Consider the following 21210-nt stretch of genomic DNA (forward strand, 5'->3'; position numbering starts at 1 on the left):
TTATTCATGCTCACTACAGCAGTATTGGTCCTTGTACAGTTAGCCTCACTTTTTGCCTTATCCGTGTCGTTTTTCCATTTAGCCTTTTTTGTCTTCAGTCCCTGAGGTCAGATTGCCTGCTTGTACCTTTTTGTTATTCATTCAATTTAAGTTTCTCAGTGCCTGCCTGCCTTCATGCTGCTGCCGTCTGCCTCTATTTATCATGTGTATCAATGCCACCAATAGTGTGATCTGTTTACTTGTGCCATATTTATTGCACTATATATAAAAGGTCATGTGTGTTGAGGTCAACTTTAACTTTTTAATGCACATCAGAAATGGTTTCCTCTGCAGTCTGCAAGGTCTAGTTCGAAACATTTTGAATTAAGTTTACCATCAGATGTGAAGAAAAAAAAGGTTTTATGACTGTGAATGAGGCCATAAAGACAGACCTGGAAAAATATTAAAGTCATACTCCACTGTCATTATGCCTCCCTTTGTCAAAATATGTCTTTGTGTTGCTATAATTACTCTCACTTAGCTAGCTTTGCAGCACATTTGCATTATTGATGCAATTTGATGTCACTCTGAACTTATTTTCACCCTCATCATCTTTCAGCGCTCAGAAAAACCTTGTCGGCAGTGTTGTTTTGAAGATTTAGCTTCTCTGATAATGGATGCTTGTGAATTTGTGACATTTGATTGGGTTGTTTTTTGTTTTTTTTTATGGCTATGCTTTATATAGCCCAGACATAGTACAAGTAGTTGTCACTCTGTTTGAAGAGAAAGAGTTTGCTCTGGTCACATCAGTTCTATTTTTGTTCTATTCATGCACACATGGTTACAAGTGGCTTTTATGCAAATGTTGCATCAAAAAGGGGTGACTAGAAGGGTCACATTACAGTAGTGTTGAGTAGGGTAGTGTATCTAAGTGTTTTTTACATCTTTACTTTATATGTCATGCTACTGTAAAGAAATGACTGTGCAATTAAACTACAGTCGACTTAGTTAAGGCAGCAGGATGGGGTAGAGGTTAGCACGTCTGCGTCGCAGTCAGCAGATATCGATTGGAACATGTCCGTACTCTCCATGCATACTGAAAAAAAATACTTTTGCATGCACTAAATGTTGTTTTATAAACCTACTTTTTTTTTCATTGTAAAATCAGGATTCAGTGTTTACAAACTTCTGTTATTTAAGATTTTGCATTAATACACAATTAGATCATATAAAATAAGTAGTTGTATAACAATTACGAGAATTGCAGTAACAAGTGTAACAATTACTAGAATTTTAATATTAATCTATTTTTTTACATACAGTATTGTACCCCAGTCTAAAAATGTGAGTGAAAGATGAAGTTTGAATCTGCACATCCAGCTTCCCACCATGCTTTGCTGTAAATAGTTGTTAATATTACGTGTTTAATGTTATGCACATTTTTTTTTTGTCATTCCATGTAGTATTAGTAGTTGCCCAGTGTGTATTTACTTATCTGTTACTTATATTCTATTCGTCTGACATCATGACTATGGTTAGTGTTCTGTGCAGTTATCGCCCTTCTGTTCTGACTGTTATGTGCCTAACAATGGAATACTCCATCCATTTTCTGTAGCGCTTGTTCGCATTAGGTATGCTGGAGCCTATTCCACCTGTCTTTGAGTGAGAGGTGGGGTACACTGTGGACTGGTACAATAGTGTAATTGCTAATCAAGTACTGGCTTGAAGTTAGGTTGTTTAAATCAAAAAGCAATGCTATTAGTTTTATAGTTAAAATAAATGAAATATCAATAGCGTATATCAATCTGGTGTGCTAAAGAATAGATGTGCATAAGTTACTTAGTATTTCTAATCACTCAAAATCAATATTGCAAAAAGTCAAGTAGACCTTACTGAATGAGTGTTTCACGTAAGAAAACACATTTGCATATATAAGATTTACTTACCAATTCTGTTTAGGTTTTATGTGATAAAAGCAAAGAAACTTGATTTTCAGCTGTAAAGCTGCAAAACTCCAGCTCACCCACAACTCTATTGAAGATGAATGGTACAGAAAATAGATGGATAAATTCAAGATTCAAGAGATTCAAGAGAGTTTTTATTGTCATGTGCATGGTAAAACAGCAGTTATACCATGCAATGAAAATCTTATTCTGTTCATTCTCCCAAGAAAAGAAAGAAAACAAATGAAAGAATAAGAACATAAGAAACATAAACACATAAACATATATACCAATAAATTAAGCAACAACAACAGACGAGACATTAATACAAGTAAATAATACAAATAAATAAATAAATAAAGTGCTATGAGTGTGTGCGTGTGTTGCGTGCGGCGTGTGCGAGTGCTTCGTTGAGGAGCCTGATGGCCTGTGGGTAAAAACTGTTTGCCAGCCTTGTGGTCCTGGACTTCAAACTCCTGTAGCGTCTGCCTGACGGTAGGAGTGTGAATAGTGAGTGTTGTGGATGTGTGCTGTCCTTGATGAGGCTGTGTGTTCTTCGTAGGACTCTAGATTTATAAATGTCTTGCAGTGTGGGGAGGGCTGCCCCAACAATGTTCTGTGAGGTCTTGATCACCCGCTGGAGTGCCTTCCTATCACGTGTTGTACAGTTACCGTACCAAACAGTGATGGAGGCGGTAAGGACACTTTCGATAGTGCATCTGTAGAAGCAACTCAGGATTGTGGTGGACATGCCAAATTTCCTCAGTCTTCTCAGGAAGTACAGTCTCCTTTGGGACTTCTTCAGAATTTGTTGGGTGTTGTGAGACCAGGTGAGGTCCTCGCTGATGTGTGTGCCAAGGAACTTGAAGGTTTTCACCCTCTCCACCTCAGTCTCATCAATAAACAGGGGTCTATGCGGCTCCTTTTCCCTTGTTCTTGGGTCGATGATCATCTCTTTAGTCTTATCTGTATTGAGAAGGAGATTGTTATCACGACACCAAGCTTGTAATACTTGGTGGTGGTAACAGTCTCTATACATGTGCTAATGTAGCCAGTAACAGCAGAAGCATATTCATCCAAATCAACAGTACAATCTTCCCTCCCCGCTGCAGTTTTAAACACATCCCAGTTTGTGCAGCCAAAGCAGTCCTGAAGTACTTGATCAGTTTCTTCATTCCATACTTTAACTGCTGTACGTACAGGGGGAGCTTTTTTAAGAAGTTGTCTGTATGTTGGATAAAGGAATATAGAGATGTGGTCAGCCTTTCCAAAGTGGGGTCTTGGAACAGCCTTCAAAGCACCTTTCATGTTGCAGTAGACTTGGTCCAGGATGTTATTTTCCCTTGTGGGAAAGCTCACATGCTGGTAATATTTGGGGAGGACAGTCCTGAGGTTACAGTGGTTGAAATCGCCAGATATAATAAATACAGCGTCTGGGTGTTTGGTCTCGTGTTTATCAATGATGTCATGCAGGAGGCCTAGTGCATTAGCAGTGTTAGCTCGTGGTGGGATGTAAACAGCAGTTAAATACACAGCGCTAAACTCACGAGGCAAATAAAAAGGTCTGCATTTCACCATCAGCAGCTCAATGTCCTGCGAGCAGTGCTTTTCCATCGTCTGTACGTCTGTGCACCACCGTTTGTTTACGTAAACACAGACGCCGCCACCTCTGTGTTTACCAGACGCTAAAGTCCGATCTCCCCGGTAAGCAGCAAATGATTCCAACTGGATCGCCGAGTCCGGTATATCCTCCGTCAGCCAGGTTTCTGTGAAGGTGAGGACACAGCATTCCCTGATCTCACGTTGAGCTGTAATCCTTGCTCGTAGTTCGTCCATCTTGTTTTCAAGAGAGCGGACGCTGGCTAGCAGCAGGCTTGGTAGCGGTGGCCTCGTCGCTCTAGCTTTTAGCCTAGCATGCAGGCCGGCTCGCTTGCCTCGTTTACGCCTCGGATGCTTTGCTCGCCGGGTATTCAGCTCACCAGGTCCGCAGGCTGCTGCGTTCTCCCGGCGCAGAAGAAAGGCAAAGTCTGAGAGGCTAAATGAAGGTTCATGGTGAACCCTGCCGATGTTCAAAAGTGTCTCTCTGTTGTAATGTACTGCGTGAGTGTGTTGAATGTCCAAAATGAACAATAAAATAGCAAAAAATAGAAAAACACGGGAGAGTGTCACAGAGACGTCTGCCACGGAGGGCGCCAAATCCACACACCTTAAATTGAGTAAAATACCACCAGTGTGTTATCTCATGCTTATGTCTAGCATTGCTGATCCTGTCTTGAATTACTCAGCGCACCCTTGTGCATTGATGATGCATTTCATAATACATAAAACAATACAAAAAGGCCATTACAGTGCACATCTCAGCAAATCACTAACAGTGCCACAAGAAGACTGATGCGATAGCATGAATATTAAAGTAAATTTACAGCAGTTTGACTCATATGGCCTAAAAAGCCATGGTTTGCACACAATATCCTTTTACTAAAAAACAAATGAATCACCTTATTTGTTCTTCTTTTGCTGTTTCTACAGTGGTGAACTGCACAGACCCAGGCATCCCCGCCAATTCGATCCGTGAAAGCAAGATCGAGCATGGCAACTTCACATTTGGCAGCGTGGTGTTCTACGACTGTAACTCCGGATATTACCTGTTTGGCTCCTCGGTACTCACCTGCCACCCAGCTGGTCACTGGGACAAACCTCTGCCAGAATGCATAGGTACTGTTACTATTTTATCATATTTACCCATTATTTGGCAAACACAATGACACCTTGGCTAGCGTCATTAATCCTTTCCAGGTCAAACTCCAACTGAAACGTACTCTACCTGAATCAAATTTTCCCAGAAAAAATATAATAAATCCAATTAATCCTTACAAGAAAGCCACAATTGTTAAAACAAAACAAGTTTTTATAGTTTTACAAGTTTTATATGGAGAAAACAATTAAAATAAATGCATATAAATGATGACTGAAAGGGATAAATTCACATTTAATGTCACTTTTACCTTGATTAAAGATGCAGTTGTTGACAAAGATGGCACTGTGGCAGCGAGATCGACTCGGACACCACGTTGGTGTTTAGCCATGAGTTATGTCTTGAATTCAAAAGGTGTTTCTAACCTTCTATATTGTAATGCTGGTGCTGGCAACTTTCTTTGGCTACATTGTCGCTTATTTTGCAGCCGTGATGAAAAGAAGAGCAGAGACTTGTGACCTAACCGTGTTAGTTAACAAAGAACTATTGAGTCAACCTCTGATTACGTCATAGAGGGGCGACAGAGCTGACTTACGTTTCCTGTTTCCATGCATGAGCAACCTGCTAACAAGGAAGTTTTGTGATAATACATACATTATATATATTAAGTACACAGTTGGACTCATGCAGTATATTAATAACACGACAAGATGTGTGCCATACTGTACACTACAAAGAAAATGTATACAAATCGACTCAAAATTTGGGCTTAAATATTGGACGTTAACCGAAAAACATGATAACCAGGGCATACACTAACCAAGGTTCCACTGTTTTATATTTTCTAAACAACACTGTTTCTCTTGCTATTCTTTTTAGTTCTATCGTATCTTCTCGATCCTGTCAACTCTATCGCTACAACTGTTGTTCCTTCTTTTTGTACTATTGTAATAGTACAGATTAATAAAATGTTTGACTGGGCGCACATTTTGAAATCTCCAATACCCCAGTAGCTCGTTGCTATGTTATGTGGTTCCTAATCGATAGAAAGTGTCACAGGATGCTTCAAGCTACAGCAAATCTTCTCTGAGAATGAGCCACTTGAGTTCTAACAACAAACTTTTATGAGCTACTGCATATGAGGTTGTAATGTTGCTCCCAGACACCCGGCTCATTGTGCACAGTACTTACTGAAATGACTTCACATTTCTTCATATGACACAGAATGTATTTTATGAAACCGCAAGACATTTTGACTTAATGGGTATTCAGGGCTGACAGCAATCAATTTGCTTTGTGGGAAACTACATTTCTATTTGATTGTGCTCAATGGTGATCAATTGATGCAAACCAAATAGCTACAAATGCATTGTCAAAAATTATCCCTGAGGTTTGGATCCCCATTCAGATGAAAGTGGATAAAAGCATATTTACAGTATAGTTTCACTTAGTGTGGATGTTGGGGAAGTGACGTTTCTATAAAAATGGCATACATTTGTCTAATAGATGCTATTTACTGATAGTAACGCCACAAAAAAATTAACATGATGAAAATAAGACAAATGACCAGTGTTCTGCACACATAAAATCTCAGCAGCGGATATATAAAGCTATTAATCTAGTGTGACAAATTAAAATAAGTAATAAAGTGAAACCTCAGTTAGCAAAAACCCCGGTTAGTGTGCTTTTCAGTCGGAAATTTACGTGAAAATTTTGCCTTAGTTTGCGTACATTTTCCAGGTAGCGTACAATATGGTGCACATCTTGTCGTGGTATTAAAACACAACTGTGTTCTTTAGAAATGTGTTTTTTACCACAAAACATCCTTGTTAGCAGCTTGCTAATACAGTACATAGAAACAAGAAGTCAATTTTGACTCCTGTTTATGATGTCATCAGCCGTTGACTCTGCAGTTCTTTGCTAACTAACACAGTTACGGCACAAGTCTCAAAAATGTTTACATAAAACAAATTGTTATAGTTTTACAATTTTGGTTTTCCATGCATACAATTACGAATGCATATAAATGATGAATGAAAGGGAAAAATTAACATTTAAGGTTACTTTTGCCTTTATTGAAGACGTGAGACAAAGTGCAGAGAGAGCAACAGTATTGAATTTAAGACAGAACTCATAGCAAAACACGTAGGTGGTGTCAGTGTTGCTCTTGCTTCGACATCGTGTCTTTGTTTCATGTCTTCAATTAAGGTAAAAGTGACGTTAAATGTTAATTTATCCCTTTCATTAATCATTTATATACATTTATATGCATTTTTAATTGTTTTCTGCATGTAAAACTATAATTGACTACAAAAACGGTGTTTTGTGTTAACATTTTTGTTTTTCAGAACCGGATTATGTGCATTTACATTATTTCTTATGGGAAAAATTGATTCGGTTTGAGTATGTTTCAGTTAGAGTTGGACCTTCTGGAACAGATTAATGACGCTAACCAAGGTTCCACAATATCTGCTTTTAAAAATTCAAAGTTATGTGATTTGTTTGTTGTTGTTTTTGTAAGGATCACATATTTATAAAGTTTTTTGGAACATTTATCTGTCAATGTGTTCCGTGTACTATATTTACATACTTCACTCTACATACTAATATTTTGGTATTTATAATCTACTTAATCTCTACTTTATTTTATGTGAAATATGCAGTTACAATACTAGTTCTAATATATCATTCCCTTTATAAATGTTATAAATTACCCTTTTTGTATTCTTGCCTTCAGTAAAACAGCAGGAAATAGTGTCACTAGTATAAGTGGCTGTATGGATGGTTATTTTATGAAGGGTGCTGAGCTGAGGTACTACCAATTCCTCCATTCATTTGTTTTTTTTAATTGATATTCTTATTTCCATCTTTCTCTTTGTCATGCAGAGGTGGACTGTGGCCACCCAGGTACTCCTCCACAAGCAGTGATGATTGGAGAGAAGTTCACCTTTGGTTCAGCAGTGCGGTATTCCTGCTCTGGAGACCGCCAGCTCATAGGAGACTCATCACTCACTTGTCAGCTTAATGGCCATTGGAGTGGCCCACTGCCCCACTGCTCAGGTACACCAACACACGTCTGTACACATTAACGCAATGGCCTTTTTCCCCAATGTCTTCCTCTGACACTGATATAAATGGTATTGGTACATTTTTGGTAATTTACAAGAAACAGGCCTTTAAACCTATATATTGTGAACTACCCCCAGTTGTAGAGACTTGCATTACTAAAAATCAAACATCCCAAATATCAATAAATTAAATATTCCTCTTGAAAATCTTTATTGCTTACGTTAGGGGTCCTCAACCACCAGGCCGTAGCCCAGTACCGGAAGCTTACAGCTGCAATGATTAAAAAAAAATACACATAACAAAAATGCATTTGCAAATAACTACATTGAATTTTATGGAAATGCATATACATTTTGGTAATTCTTTATTTTTTTTATATTATTTTATTTAAAAAATAATATAGTTACAAATCCCATAGGTTTGCATGCATATGTTTGTTGCGAGCAGCGACCCGTCCCACGTCGTTTGACGGCCCTTGAACGCACCCACGCTGCACAGATAGACTACTGTACTCTATGTTTACCATTTTTCTTTCACCTCATATTTGGTCTCAAATGCTGCTACTATGTGGTAATGCATAAAGGTAAGTCTTGATGACATTATTGAGTGCTAATGTGTGTATTTGTTGGTGCACAACCTCAAGTTAATTCATGCTAGCACACTGCCTTTTACCACACACATGAAACAGCGACCTAATAATGTTCTCTCTGAAAAACAAACTCCAGGCTCGTGCCGGTGGATGGTGGGTCTGTGTTCATTTTGTGCTTTTAATTTGATGTCGTTACTGTCTTAGTTTTACACAATATATAATAAGACGCATTAGATCACTGTAATGTTGGACGTCCCTGTCCCCGGTCCGCCTGAGATTTGTGGTAACACGAGTCGGTCCGTGGGTCAAAAAAGGTTGGGGACCACTGGCGCACATAGTTTGATGTGTTAAGAACAAAGTAATGTGAGAACCCAAATCATTACCCAAATCACCAAATCATTGAGGACTAGACTCAGAAAAAGTGAGATATCACAGGCTGATTCTACTTGAAGAAGGTGGTACGATTAAATAAGCACTGTTTTTTTCCTGCTCCTTTTCAAACATATTGAATTGTGCAAGTGTAAAAATGCAACTTGTTAAGCATGTCCGAAACAACTTCTGACCTCAAAGCAACTTATTAAGGTAGGTCAGTAGTGTGTATGTATGTCTGTGTGCTTGTCTGCACTCTATACAGATGCCATCATCTTAACATCATAAACATAACTGTTTACTTCACAGCCCTAGACAAATGACTTCAAACTCATACCTCTTTGCATAAACAATACTAGAATCAAGTTTTCTTTGTCAGTCATCCCAATTAAAATTGATCAAAGCACTTTTTTAGATTAGCAATACTTTTGAATTCTGTGAGCAACAACTGACTGATGACTCATATTATTAAAGCAATATGAACTAATTGTAGCTTAAAACACAAGTATCACTCAGGCTTGAAAATGTCACTGTTGCATTTTTACTTGTATTTTTTTACAAGTATTTTACTTGGCTGTTGTAGCTCCCAAGTGCCGACCATGTCTGTCATTAACAAATGCATTTTATACATGCTTTGTAGTAAATTGCACTTCAGAATAATACTTGGAGACTAGAGCAGGGGTCGGCAACCTGTGTCTCCCAGTGCTGCATGTGACCCTTCATCCTCCATGTTGCGGCTCCCTTCGCTGAGCTCAGTGATTTTTTTTTTTTTTTTTTAAACACTGAAGTGGAGGAAATGTGTTTTTTTTTTAATATCCTACTCATTGCAAGTCTGTGATGTATCTAGTGATTGGATGAGCAAAGGGAAGGGGAGGGGGGCCAGTGTGTGCAGTGACACATAAAAAAGTCGTCTTTTTGACTGTGTTAATAATGTCCATAACCATGAATATGTCCCTGAAAAGAAAAATCTCTGACGAAAATAGACAGTTCGATTCTGAATGGATTTTTTTTTTCCTGGCTCACCCATGTGCTTGATATGTGGAGAGAAATTAGGAAACAACAAAAAATGTATTGTTCAAAGACATTTTCAACACAGACACTCAGCTTTTTCTGAAAAGTATCCAAGTGCAGATGAGCGTAGGAGCGGGATTTCAGAACTACTGTGGAAGGTTGAGCAGAGCAAACATACTTTGAAGAAGTGGATGAACTCTCCAAACTCAACTCCAGCTGCTAGTGTCGTGGCTGCACATGAGATGGTAAGGAGGGGGAAGCCATTCACAGATGGAGAATAGATGAAGGAAGATATTCTCCAAATACAAAAATGAAAGAAATGCCTCTCTCTGTAGACAGTCAAGGACAGGAACAATAGAATGGCAACAAACATCACCAGTAGGCAAATTGATCTTCTTCTTTCATGTGTGTAGGCAGATTGATGACATTAATTCACCGCAAGCATATTGAATTGCCTGTAATGAGTCAAGTGATGCAAACGGCATTGAGCAGACAGCACTGACATGCCGATATGTTAACTCTTATGTGCTTTGAAATGTTAAATGTTCGGCACTCACGTCCTTTCCCTGACTCCATACCTGTCATCACGTTCTCATTTCCTGTAGCTTAGGGGGAAAAAAATTGACTTTTTTGCCCCCTGGAGACACCTTTGATAGAAAAATGTATGGAGAATTAATGAGCAATGTAGAATAGTTTTACTTGGATGGTGAGGATGAAAAGTTGATGCACCTCTGGAAAATATCGGCTTTAGTGGTTAAAGTTGGCTACATTTTGTTTCAAATTTATACAAATACAGGAACGACTCAAAAAGGCCTACATAGTTCAGTGTTTAGATTATTTCAACGTAAGCCTACACATGCACTCTGCACTTCTGTTAGTTGGATTCTGTTGTTGGGACGGGTAAAATAAAATTTAAAAAAAACATTAAAACTTTTAAAAGTTTATAAGCTGTGTAATGTTCTGCAGCTCCAGACTTTTTCTTGACTGGAAGAGGAGGCGAAATGGTTATTTTACTGATAAAGGCTGCCGACCACTGCCCTAGAGCAACCTCAAAATTGCACTTCATTGCTACGTTACAATGTCTGTGTCTTATTACATGTTTCTAATAGAAATCAAGCTATAGTCATGGAAAAAAAACTATTAGACGGCCCTTGCTCCTTCTGTTTTTTGTTCATTTTAATGCCTGTTTCAACTGAAGGTAAATTTCTTGGAACAAATATAATGATGGCTACAAAAATAGAAACAAAAAATTCATTTAACAGCAGAGATCTAGCCATTTCCATGGTATTCTTGACAATAACCAAAGCCGCTTCTTCAAACACAGTTCTTACATCAATAGCTATGGCATTGCACCGCTAAAAAAATTCATTCTTATGGGCTGTTTTTGATTTGTCCAAACGAATGTATCTTTAGTTGTACCAGGCATTAAAATGAACCAGAAACTGAAGAAACAAGGGTGGTGTATTTTTCTTTCCATAACTGTATATTTCTGAATAGTGAGTGAGAAAGGTTAGAATATGTAATAGAGCATCGCCACAGTGGTGTGACAGCTCTGGCCCTCAAAGACATTTAGATAATGACTATGTATAAAGTTCAGACAAATTACAGAACAGTACTGTTCATAGCTGACTGCGCACATTTACTGGACCCAAACTATTCCCGTGTGGAGCTTTTACAGATTTTTTGAAACAGCACCTTTGTGCCAAAATAATGGGCCATTACTGTCCACCAGGTCCCAATGGACCAAAAACATTTCAGATTTTCCCACATTACACCAGACGCACTGGTCTACTATTTGATGTGTCTGCAGAAAGCGAAAAGTGGCAAATAAAATAAATAATAACACTCGCTCATCTCTCTTCTTCAGTTCAGGGACCTTATAACCTCATTGCGCGAGCGCAAACGTTCCTTGCGTCAAATAGTTTACAGAGTGACACATCATCTCTGACTTTATCTAAAAGCTGGTAGGAGCCAGAAATGCTTTAAGTAAGTGTTCCTTTTAGTCATAGCCATTCTTTTGAGTGTTACCGGGAAAAAAAGCATTTTAGTTTTTCCCCCCTTATTCCCCCCTGTACTCTTACCCTCCATCATCCTTAAGCTCTTTTGACCATTTAAGTGGATTCTCTTTCTCTTCTGAATGCTCACTTGTTTTCTTCAACTCTCCGACCCAGAAGTAATGTTTGTTAGCTGACTTGTGTGCTTGAGTGTTTTTTCTTCACGTGGCAGTGTGAACTTTGCACTCTATGTCAGAGTTTTTTATATAGCAGTCACTGGAAAAGTAGTTGCACAGGGGAAGTCGTCAAGTAAATCTAGTAGGGGAGGCACATGATGGTGGAATCTACAAGGCAAGAAGATTACAGTTATTTGCTCTTGATGTGTTTAGATGCTTTGCGTCTGTGTAGGCTCTCAGTCGTACAGGAGTTGTCCATCGAGGAAAAGGCTTCTTGAAACGTCATCTGTACTTCTGTGAAGAAGGTGTCGGACGTTTCGCTCCTCATCCGAAGAGCTTCGTCAGCGAACTAATAAGTGCTGGTAGCTTAGACCTTAAATACAGTAAGAGTGGGCGGAATTGGTGTGCCAACACCCTCCTACTATTGGTTCCTTACACTAAGCCTGGGCGGAGTGGTGGTATAATCCTATCCTGCTGTTAACACCTCCGATAAAAGGGAAGTGTCGCTCCCTGAATTGGGTATGAACGACTCTGATACTGGCTCGTTAGCATTGTTCATTGTTCACAATTGTTCACAATAGACAATAGATGCTAACGAGCCAGTATCAGAGTCGTTCATACCCAATTCAGGGAGCGACACTTCCCTTTTTTAGCATTGTTCATTGTTCACAATTGTTCACAATAGACAATAGATGCTAACGAGCCAGTATCAGAGTCGTTCATACCCAATTCAGGGAGCGACACTTCCCTTTTATCGGAGGTGTTAACAGCAGGATAGGATTATACCACTACTCCGCCCAGGCTTAGTGTAAGGAACCAATAGTAGGAGGGTGTTGGCACACCAATTCCGCCCACTCTTACTGTATTTAAGGCCTAAGCTACCAGCACTTATTAGTTCGCTGACGAAACTCTTCGGATGAGGAGCGAAACGTTCGACACCTTCTTCACAGAAGTACAGATGACGTCTCAAGAAGCCTTTTCCTTGTTTAGATGCTTGTGTTTAGCCTGCACAATTATGTAGGCAATTTAATCTTGAAAATAATGCCATGTTTTGTGTGTGTGTGTGTGTGTGTTTCAAGCAATGAGGAATGTGTTATTTCGTTATTACGGGGCCAATTAGGCTATCTGTTATTTAGATTATTTGATTAGCACCCTGCTGTCATGACAAATGAACCTCTTAGTAAGTGGTGATCTGCAAAATTTGTGTAATTTCTTTTCACTTAATTTCCTGTCTTCACTGTGGTGTGTCGCCAACATGGACTTAACTGCAGTTCTAATATAAACTGAACAATACTGTAGTAAAAAAAAAAAATCACTTTAGATTGACCACATTTGCTTGGAAAGTTAAAAAAATTTAATCTTTGAATAGTAATATAATTTTTTTTATGTATTTAAATCAGAGGTGTCCAAACCTTGAGAATTAAAACTAAAGTAAAAACTGTATCTCAGCTTTGTGACATAGGTGAAAAATCTTATTATTAGTATGAATTTCAGTCTTTGCTGATATTTTTGCTGTTGTTTTTTTTAATCTTCCAAATATTTAAACTTCATTCTTAAATAATCTTGTAATACTATCACTTTATTCCCATAATATTTTGACTATTTCCATAATATTATAGCATTTTTCTCAAGTTAATTTTCCAATAATTAACAACTTTATTTTATTTCTAGTGACCAATGGAGAATATTACATATCGATGTGTCCTTCAATGTGTTTTCTTAATGTCTTATATTTGTATTTTAGTTCATTTAGTCATTTTTATGCTTGAAAATGATTGTGGCGAAGGATGACTACTACTGAATTACATCGTCATCCACATCCAGTATATCCTCCATGTGTCTGCTCTTGCTCTCATCTGTCTTCTCTTGTTAATTCATAAGAGGGGGCTTACATGGCATGTCCAGTCATTTGCCTTTTGTGCTCATCTGTTGCATGGCTGACTTGAAGGCCTTATTTCCTTACAAAGGGTGAACACATTAAGTCAGATACAAACCAAATTCTCCAACATCCCAATTAGTGAGATTATAGCTGTCACAGGGCATGCGTTGCTGGTTCTCATTAAGTCCTGGCAGATGCTTTGGTTCGCGGGCCACACACACACACACACACACACACACACACACACACACACACACACACACACACACACACACACAAGTATGTGCACACTCAGCATACATGCTGTTTCTATGAGTGCACATATTTGTGCGTCTTTGCAAGCGTATGCTCACATGCAGAGATAAATCAAGAGCACTCTCCACCAGACACACTCGACTGCAGTATAAAGGTAGCACATGTGTGCTACACACACACACACACTTAACGTTAACCACTGTCACACGCATGCTTATCAACTTCAGCTGACACAACAAATCCAGTAGTGTGCTTCTGAGCACCGTGATGTGCATAGAAGATATGAGCTTTGCGCAGTAAAGCTTTGTCAACACAGTGACTATTAGCGCAGCTGCATGCTGTTCTGTAGGCAGAGAGCAAGCAGTCAACACACAAGAAATGATGCACGGCTCAAGGAATAGGATCTCAAAAGCCAATAAAGCGCAGATCCCTTGCAAATAGACAGCATGCACTGAGCAACACAGGCAAGCTCAGCACTGTTTGTCAGTCTATATGCCAGCTCATCTCATGTGCATAATGTTTGAAAATCTTCTCATCCATTTCTGTGCCTTCATCAGGTTTGTTTGTCCGCTGAGTATATATTAGATTGTTTCTTTGTTGGATTTTTCGCTTCCTTTCCTCCTTTTTTGAGCCAGAACAGAATCAGCACAAGTGGTAGTTAGTGTTCAGTGTATCCCCTTTGAGTATAACACTGAAAGCTCCCCCATCTTGAGAGCCTACCCAGTTTACTGCTCATCACTACATGAAATGTTCGGCACTCACGTCCCTTCCCTGACTCCATACCTGTCATCACGTTCTCATTTCCTGTAGCTTAGGGGAAAAAAAATTGACTTTTTTGCCCCCTGGAGACACCTTTGATAGAAAAATGTATGGAGAATTAATGAGCAATGTAGAATAGTTTTACTTGGATGGTGAGGATGAAAAGTTGATGCACCTCTGGAAAATATCGGCTTTAGTGGAGCAAAAAAAAGGAAAAAAAAAATCTAAATCACCCCCTTTCAGATATACTATTCAGTTTAAACACCTTTTGATTTGATCGCAGCATTCAGTCCTTTCCATTCGGAGTCAGCAAAGAACATCTTGACTTGAGAATATTTGTCCAAGCCCCCGAATATGTGAGCTAGCGAGTGCCTCTCTTTTGTGCAACCCTTTTCAGGTCACCCCACAGATTTTCAAGTGGATTTAAGTCTGGATTTGTGGCTTTACCATTCCAGAACTTTCATTTTCTTCTGGTGAAGCTATTATTTTATTGATTTAGGTTTATTAGTTGAGTCTTTGTGGTGCTGAAAGGTTAATTTTTTTTTAGCAGACATCTCATGGTTTTGTGCCAAAATTGCTGAAACCAAAAGCTATATGAAAAAAAGAACAGGAAAATCCCACTTTTATTTGGGGTTAATGTGGGTCATTGTAGTTGTTGCCATATATTGTATGCTTAGTCTTCAATACTTAAATACTGTATTTAAACCTGTACTGTAGTTTGGTTCTCTGGTCTGGTTTTGTCATCGGACCAAAGGCTGCACAGGAAAGAGCATATGCATAAAGTAAGGACATGATTGGTGAGCTTTCGTGACATATTATTTGATGTAACTCAAATGTTCCAAACCAAATACCGTCGGCTGTGTTAAATACATTGCTTATCTTGATTTTCTGCTCTTTTGTAAAAGCTTTGATTTCACAAAAGCTTCTAAAATATACTTTTAAAGTCTTTTGTTGTTTCACACACCCAGAGGGAGAGAGAAGAGCAGAGCAGCACCAACTCATTTTGTGTTACATATTTGTCATTTCCGCATGCTTTTTTCTTGACAGATGGGTCTCGGTCTGCTTGTTTGGTGCACACCAAATTTTGGATAATTGCTTTCGTAGTTTCTTTTTCCCCAATATTATATGTTTTCAACTGAATTATCCAGATTTATTCCACATTTGTGTCCATTCTGAATTACACTTGTCTCGTTTTAAATTTTTATGAAGACATGGTGCTCTTACAGTAGTGTCAAATGATTACATCTCCTGTAAGACAACTACGCAGGCCTAAATGTGACTGTACAATATGTTCTATCACATGTCCGTGACAGGGGAGATCATTTGCAACAGTAAAAAATGCATCAAGCTCGTGAGGTCAACCCTTGTGCATCATTGCTAATAACCACAGTTGGTTGCCACTTATGTCTGCTCCGCTCACTTTATAGACAGAGAGCGGCTGGTGTCAAAGCAGTAAAAAGTATTAGTGCTCCAGGTTGTTGGCTTGGGGACAACTGCTCATTGGAGCGTTGTGTGTTTTATTGTGGCCTTCTGGACAGCTCTAAAGATGTACGATCTAAAGTCCTTTTTGTGTTGTCGTGCTGCTTGACAGACATGAACGCTGGATTCACCACGATACCAACTTCAAAGGTCCATCTGTGAGCATGCATACCTAGCTGAGGGGGACACCGTTGTGTGTTTCTTGCTTTCATTGCTCCTTGTGTGGTTATCTCTCACTGCAGGCGACACTGTGGGCACCTGTGGGGATCCTGGCACGCCCGCACATGCCAGCAGGGAGGCTGGCAACTTCAAAGTGCGAAGCAAGGTGCGATTCACCTGCGCAGTGGGACATACACTCTACGGTTCGGCAGAGAGGATCTGCTTCCCCAATGGGACGTGGTCGGGCAGACAGCCATTCTGCAAACGTAAGGGAACTCTCACGATGTCTCTGCAATGTTATGTTTGCAACAGTGGGCGAATAGAAGAGCAGAGGAGTCTTAGAGAAATACTATACGCGTATTTCCTCCCACTCAGGGATACATCCACCTTTAAACTCATGGTGTTACATAAAAAAAAAACATGTGGGATGATGTAGGGGTGTCAATACTGTCCAAAAAAGTGCCTGTAGCAAAAAATTAGAAACTGCAATATCGAAAAGACAGCCAAAAATATGAAGCCTCAGTTAGCATTCTGTGCATGTGCTACATGCAGGCGTAAATGTGCATGCTGCAGGCATTGACCGTGTCACGCCAATTACTGTATTGTACTGCAAATATCAAAAACACAGTACAAACCAGATGTATAGTTGAATGCAGCGTGGTTCAAGCCTGCGCATGACTTTGTGGCTGGCTTCAAGCATGCAACCTCCCAAAAGTTTAGACACGTAGAGCACTGCTGAGTTTTGAATTGTGATAAATGAATCATTGTGAATTTAGAAGATATTAGCTGAGAACCCCAGCTCTTTATCTTGCATAAGTTACCTCAGGAGATTCAGATATCAAGGCAAATTTCTGAGTGCTTTGCTCTCCTCTACCATCGGCCAGCTCAGCATTTTGCCAGTGTCGTTTATAATATGACAGGCCAACACACCGAACCATCTGAACCCCTCTCTGTAGGTCTGCTTTCCATTCAATCTCTCTATTTTTCTCGCCGTCTCACTCGATCGCTCATTTCCTCCAGTCAGCCTTTTCTATTGGTTCTGCTCAGATTTCTCTCCTACTTAATCTTATTGTCTGGCTACCTCTCCTTCCGTGTCTTTTTTTTTCCCTCTGCCCCCACTTGCTGTCTCCTGACTGAATACCTAATGTGTGTGTGTGCACAGGTTTGCGCGTGTCTAATGATGATTATAGCACCTGGTGGCATGTGTGAGTAATGCGATCGCACATCCGCGAGTGTGTGTTTGAGCATATGTGCTAATTGACAAATCTCCACAGTAGCCACAACATGTCTGTTTCCTGCATGAATCACTGTTTCACATTTTCCAGGCAATTAGGTGATTGAGAAAGCAAATCAGTTTTCTAATTAGACTTGATGCTGAGGAGAAGAAAAAAAACTGTCATTTTCTCGTTACGAAAATATGTAGCCTTGAAGTTCTGCGTAATCTAAACAGTGGTTTTCAACTTGTTTGGCTGCGGGCCAACCATCATCACCTCCTTTTTTAACCTGTCCTGTTCAGCAGCTTAATGAATGTGAGTATGGATGGAGAGATAGGGTGAGGAGCTCGGTCATCCGGGAGGAGCTCAGAGTAGAACCGCTGCTCCTTCGCATCGAGAGGAGCCAGTTGAGGTGGCTCAGGCATCTAGTCCGGATGCTTCCTGGATGCCTCCCTGGTGAGGTGTTCCAGGCATGCCCAGCCGGGAGGAGGCCTCGGGGCAGACCTAGGACACGCTGGAGGGATTATGTCTCACAGCAGGCCGAGGAACACCTTGGTGTCCTCCCGGTGGAGCTGGAGGAGGTGGCTGGGGGCTGGGAACTCTGGGCTTCCCTAATGAGACTGCTGCTCCTACGACCCGGACCGGGTTAAGCGGAAGAAAATGGATGGAGTATGAATGGTTGTCTATATGTGCCCTGCGATTGACTGGCGACCAGTCCAGGGTGTACCCCGCCTCTCGCCCGAAGTCAGCTGGGATAGGCTCCAGCATACCCCCGCAACCCTAGTGAGGACAAGCGGCATCGAAATTAGATGGATGGATGTTTCGCCAGCTTACTCATGCAGTATGAGTGAACTGATTGTTTGCTTTACAACAGGTATCATGCTCCTCCTGTTCAAGCAGCATTGCAAATTTATACTAAGAACAGGGGTGTCCGAACTTTGTCCACCGAGGGCCGCATACTGAAAAATGATAGGATTCAAAGGCCACTTTGATATTTTGTAAACATGCTAAGAAATGATATATGGGTGATTCTCCTGAAAGGGGTACCAGGGAGAGTGCCATCATTTCGAGGTGCAAGATGCACATGCTACAGTGATTTGACGTTATAACCAAATAAACATATTCTGCAAACACATTGAATAAACAGGGGACAAAGTGTCAAATACTTTCTTCGTGTCTGATGTGTACAAAGTACAAAACACGATCTGATGTCAGTTTCAGCCCGTTTGGCCATCACCATTTTGCCATCACAATCATTTAACTAAAAGTGAATCAAGAAAGTCAATATGCAAATCAGCTGACGTCTGAGCTTCAGAGTATTTGCATGCTATTTTTTTCATCAACAATTCAGACAATAATGAAAGTGACACTGATTCAAAATCAGAAAGATGGCGTAATGTCCATGATCCGCGTTTTGATTTGGTTTTCTACTGATCTATTTTTTTTTTATAATCAATACACTTTGGGGAACTATTGTTTTACATCATGTTTCCACGGAAGGTGAAGTGTTACTCTTGTCTTAACTATCAATGCTTTGAAGACCACAGTGTTGAGTCTGAAGCAAGGTCTTCCACTAGCTCTGTGTTACGTGCAAGAAACGTCACCATTGCGTCACGTTATTCTCGTAAAACTTTTTTTCTCATTAGAATGTGACATTTACTCAAAATGATTTTATTTAAAATGCATTAATATTTCCAGACCAACACTGTATAAGGCTCAATAAGAGAGAGGACTGCTACATTCAACATCTTTCAACATCGAAATGGCAGTAACTAATAACAAGCATTCTTCTTCTATGACAGGGGGTTTCAAATAGCACTACAGAGCGTCTTCACCACTTTGAGGAGTATTAATACACGACACCCCGCTGCATAAAAAATCCCCTTCAGAATAAAAGTGCAAGATTAGGACCCGTGACCCACCAGTTGAGAATCACCGATCTAAAACATGCACGAAGTAGTGCATACATGTAAACAAGCCGATAATTTGTCATGTTACTGCATTATAGTTTGAAGTAGTGCTGCAGCTGCTCCCTGTTTTGTCAACAAAAAATTCAATACTTGTTATTGTTAACATTTCTTAAAGCTAAGCTAAAAAAAAAACATTAGTCATTGTGTTTGCCAAACATGAACATTATTATCTGTCCTTTGTGCTCTTTTGATTGCTGTTTGCCTCATGTACAACTTGGTAAGCATTAGATTTACGGTTTGAACTTGTAAGTCATGTTTTATTCCTGAGGGTTTACAATAGCACAATACACAACATGTACACTTCCCTTGCTGAGGCCACATCAATGATGTGATGGGAATTTGCTAACCGCTACTCCATTAGCATTCGTAAATAAAGCTGTGACACTATGGATTAAAGGTTCTTTGCTGGTTCACGGCCTCTTAAAAGAAAAACAAGGCGTTCCTGAATTCGCTAATTTGAGGCAAGCGGACGTAATGGGACAATAACTCAATGACTTCTTGTTGCCCTTTTCCAACTCTTCCACATGAGCACTTATCAGAGTAAAAAAACAAGTCTCCATTAGGTCAAAAGCAAAACACCAATTATCTCATAAACAAATATGGTTATTAATGTAATGTGAAGAAGCCCTTTGTTCGCTTTGAGACCATTACTCGTCATCTTTCAGCCACACTCGGTTATGAATTCTTGTTATGGAAAATATGAAATCCATTCTTTTTTTTTCCACTTTTGACCCTCAACTCCTCCACGTCTCGCCTACAGCAATGCAGTGTGGGAACCCAGGGACACCTGCTCATGGCCGTATTTCCCGTGTGGATGGTACAACCTTCTCCCACTCTATTGTGTATTCGTGTATGGAGGGATACCTCCTGTCAGGCTCGCCCACACGCCAGTGTCTGGCGAATGGCACGTGGTCTGGCGTGGCTCCAAACTGCACGTGTGAGTATTTTTTTTGCACATCTGAGACATGAAGAACAGTCTTTGTGTTGTTGATTTCACTTTAAAGGTTCCTCAGCTGCACAATGTTTATCATATTCCCTGCTGTATAAAAGGAATGTTGATATGAAGAAAGAGAATGAGCGTCGTGCTTTTTATAGTGGAAGAAAATGATTGGTGACTGACAGCTGAGATGTGCTCAGTTCGAATTAATCGACCGTACATCTATTCATAGCTCAATCCCATGTGCACAAGGGCAATTATTCAATATGTTGTTGTTTCTCGCCAAAATAGAACAATGAATTAAATAAATGAACACAAACACCTTTAAGCACACACTGACTGTCATGGCTGTGAATGTCAGTTACACACGATAAACTGAATCAGTCATTGTCCTGATGGGCTGTATGATGAGCTCTGAAAAATGAAGCTAAAATAGACACCTAAGTCTTAAAGTAGCACATAAATCTGTGCCCCTCCTCTGAATTGTCAAGCTTTTTATTGCCTTTATCTCAGCAAATGAGCCTTGCAGTAATTAGACAGTATGGCAAATTATGCTGAATTGAAGACTATCAAATACATTTTGCAAACACACTCCTCCGAAAAGTCCACAATGTTTTGTTTTGTTTTTTTCTCTCCATGTGCTTCTGTGTATTGGCACACATAGACAATGGGTGGCATTATTTGAAAATTGAATGCATTAGTTATAGTCAAGCTCTCTGCAGGCTATCAACAA

At 39.8% G+C, this 21210-nt stretch overlaps 1 protein-coding gene across 6 annotated transcripts in view; it reads left to right on the plus strand.

Annotated features, from left to right (window-relative positions):
- Positions 1-21210, plus strand: part of LOC129185423 (CUB and sushi domain-containing protein 3-like) — a 307190-nt gene that overhangs the window by 228742 nt on the left and 57238 nt on the right. For all 6 annotated transcript variants that reach the window (XR_008572067.1, XM_054782498.1, XM_054782497.1 and 3 more), the window contains exons 55-58: positions 4452-4637; positions 7504-7677; positions 16440-16622; positions 20301-20477. Coding sequence is in view for 5 of the 6 variants with exons in the window: in XM_054782498.1 (XP_054638473.1) it covers positions 4452-4637; positions 7504-7677; positions 16440-16622; positions 20301-20477 (720 nt within the window). In the remaining variant the exon portion in view is untranslated. The remainder of the gene's footprint in view (positions 1-4451; positions 4638-7503; positions 7678-16439; positions 16623-20300; positions 20478-21210) is intronic.

This window comes from Dunckerocampus dactyliophorus, chromosome 7 (assembly GCF_027744805.1).
Source record: "Dunckerocampus dactyliophorus isolate RoL2022-P2 chromosome 7, RoL_Ddac_1.1, whole genome shotgun sequence".
Classification (NCBI taxonomy): domain Eukaryota; kingdom Metazoa; phylum Chordata; class Actinopteri; order Syngnathiformes; family Syngnathidae; genus Dunckerocampus; species Dunckerocampus dactyliophorus.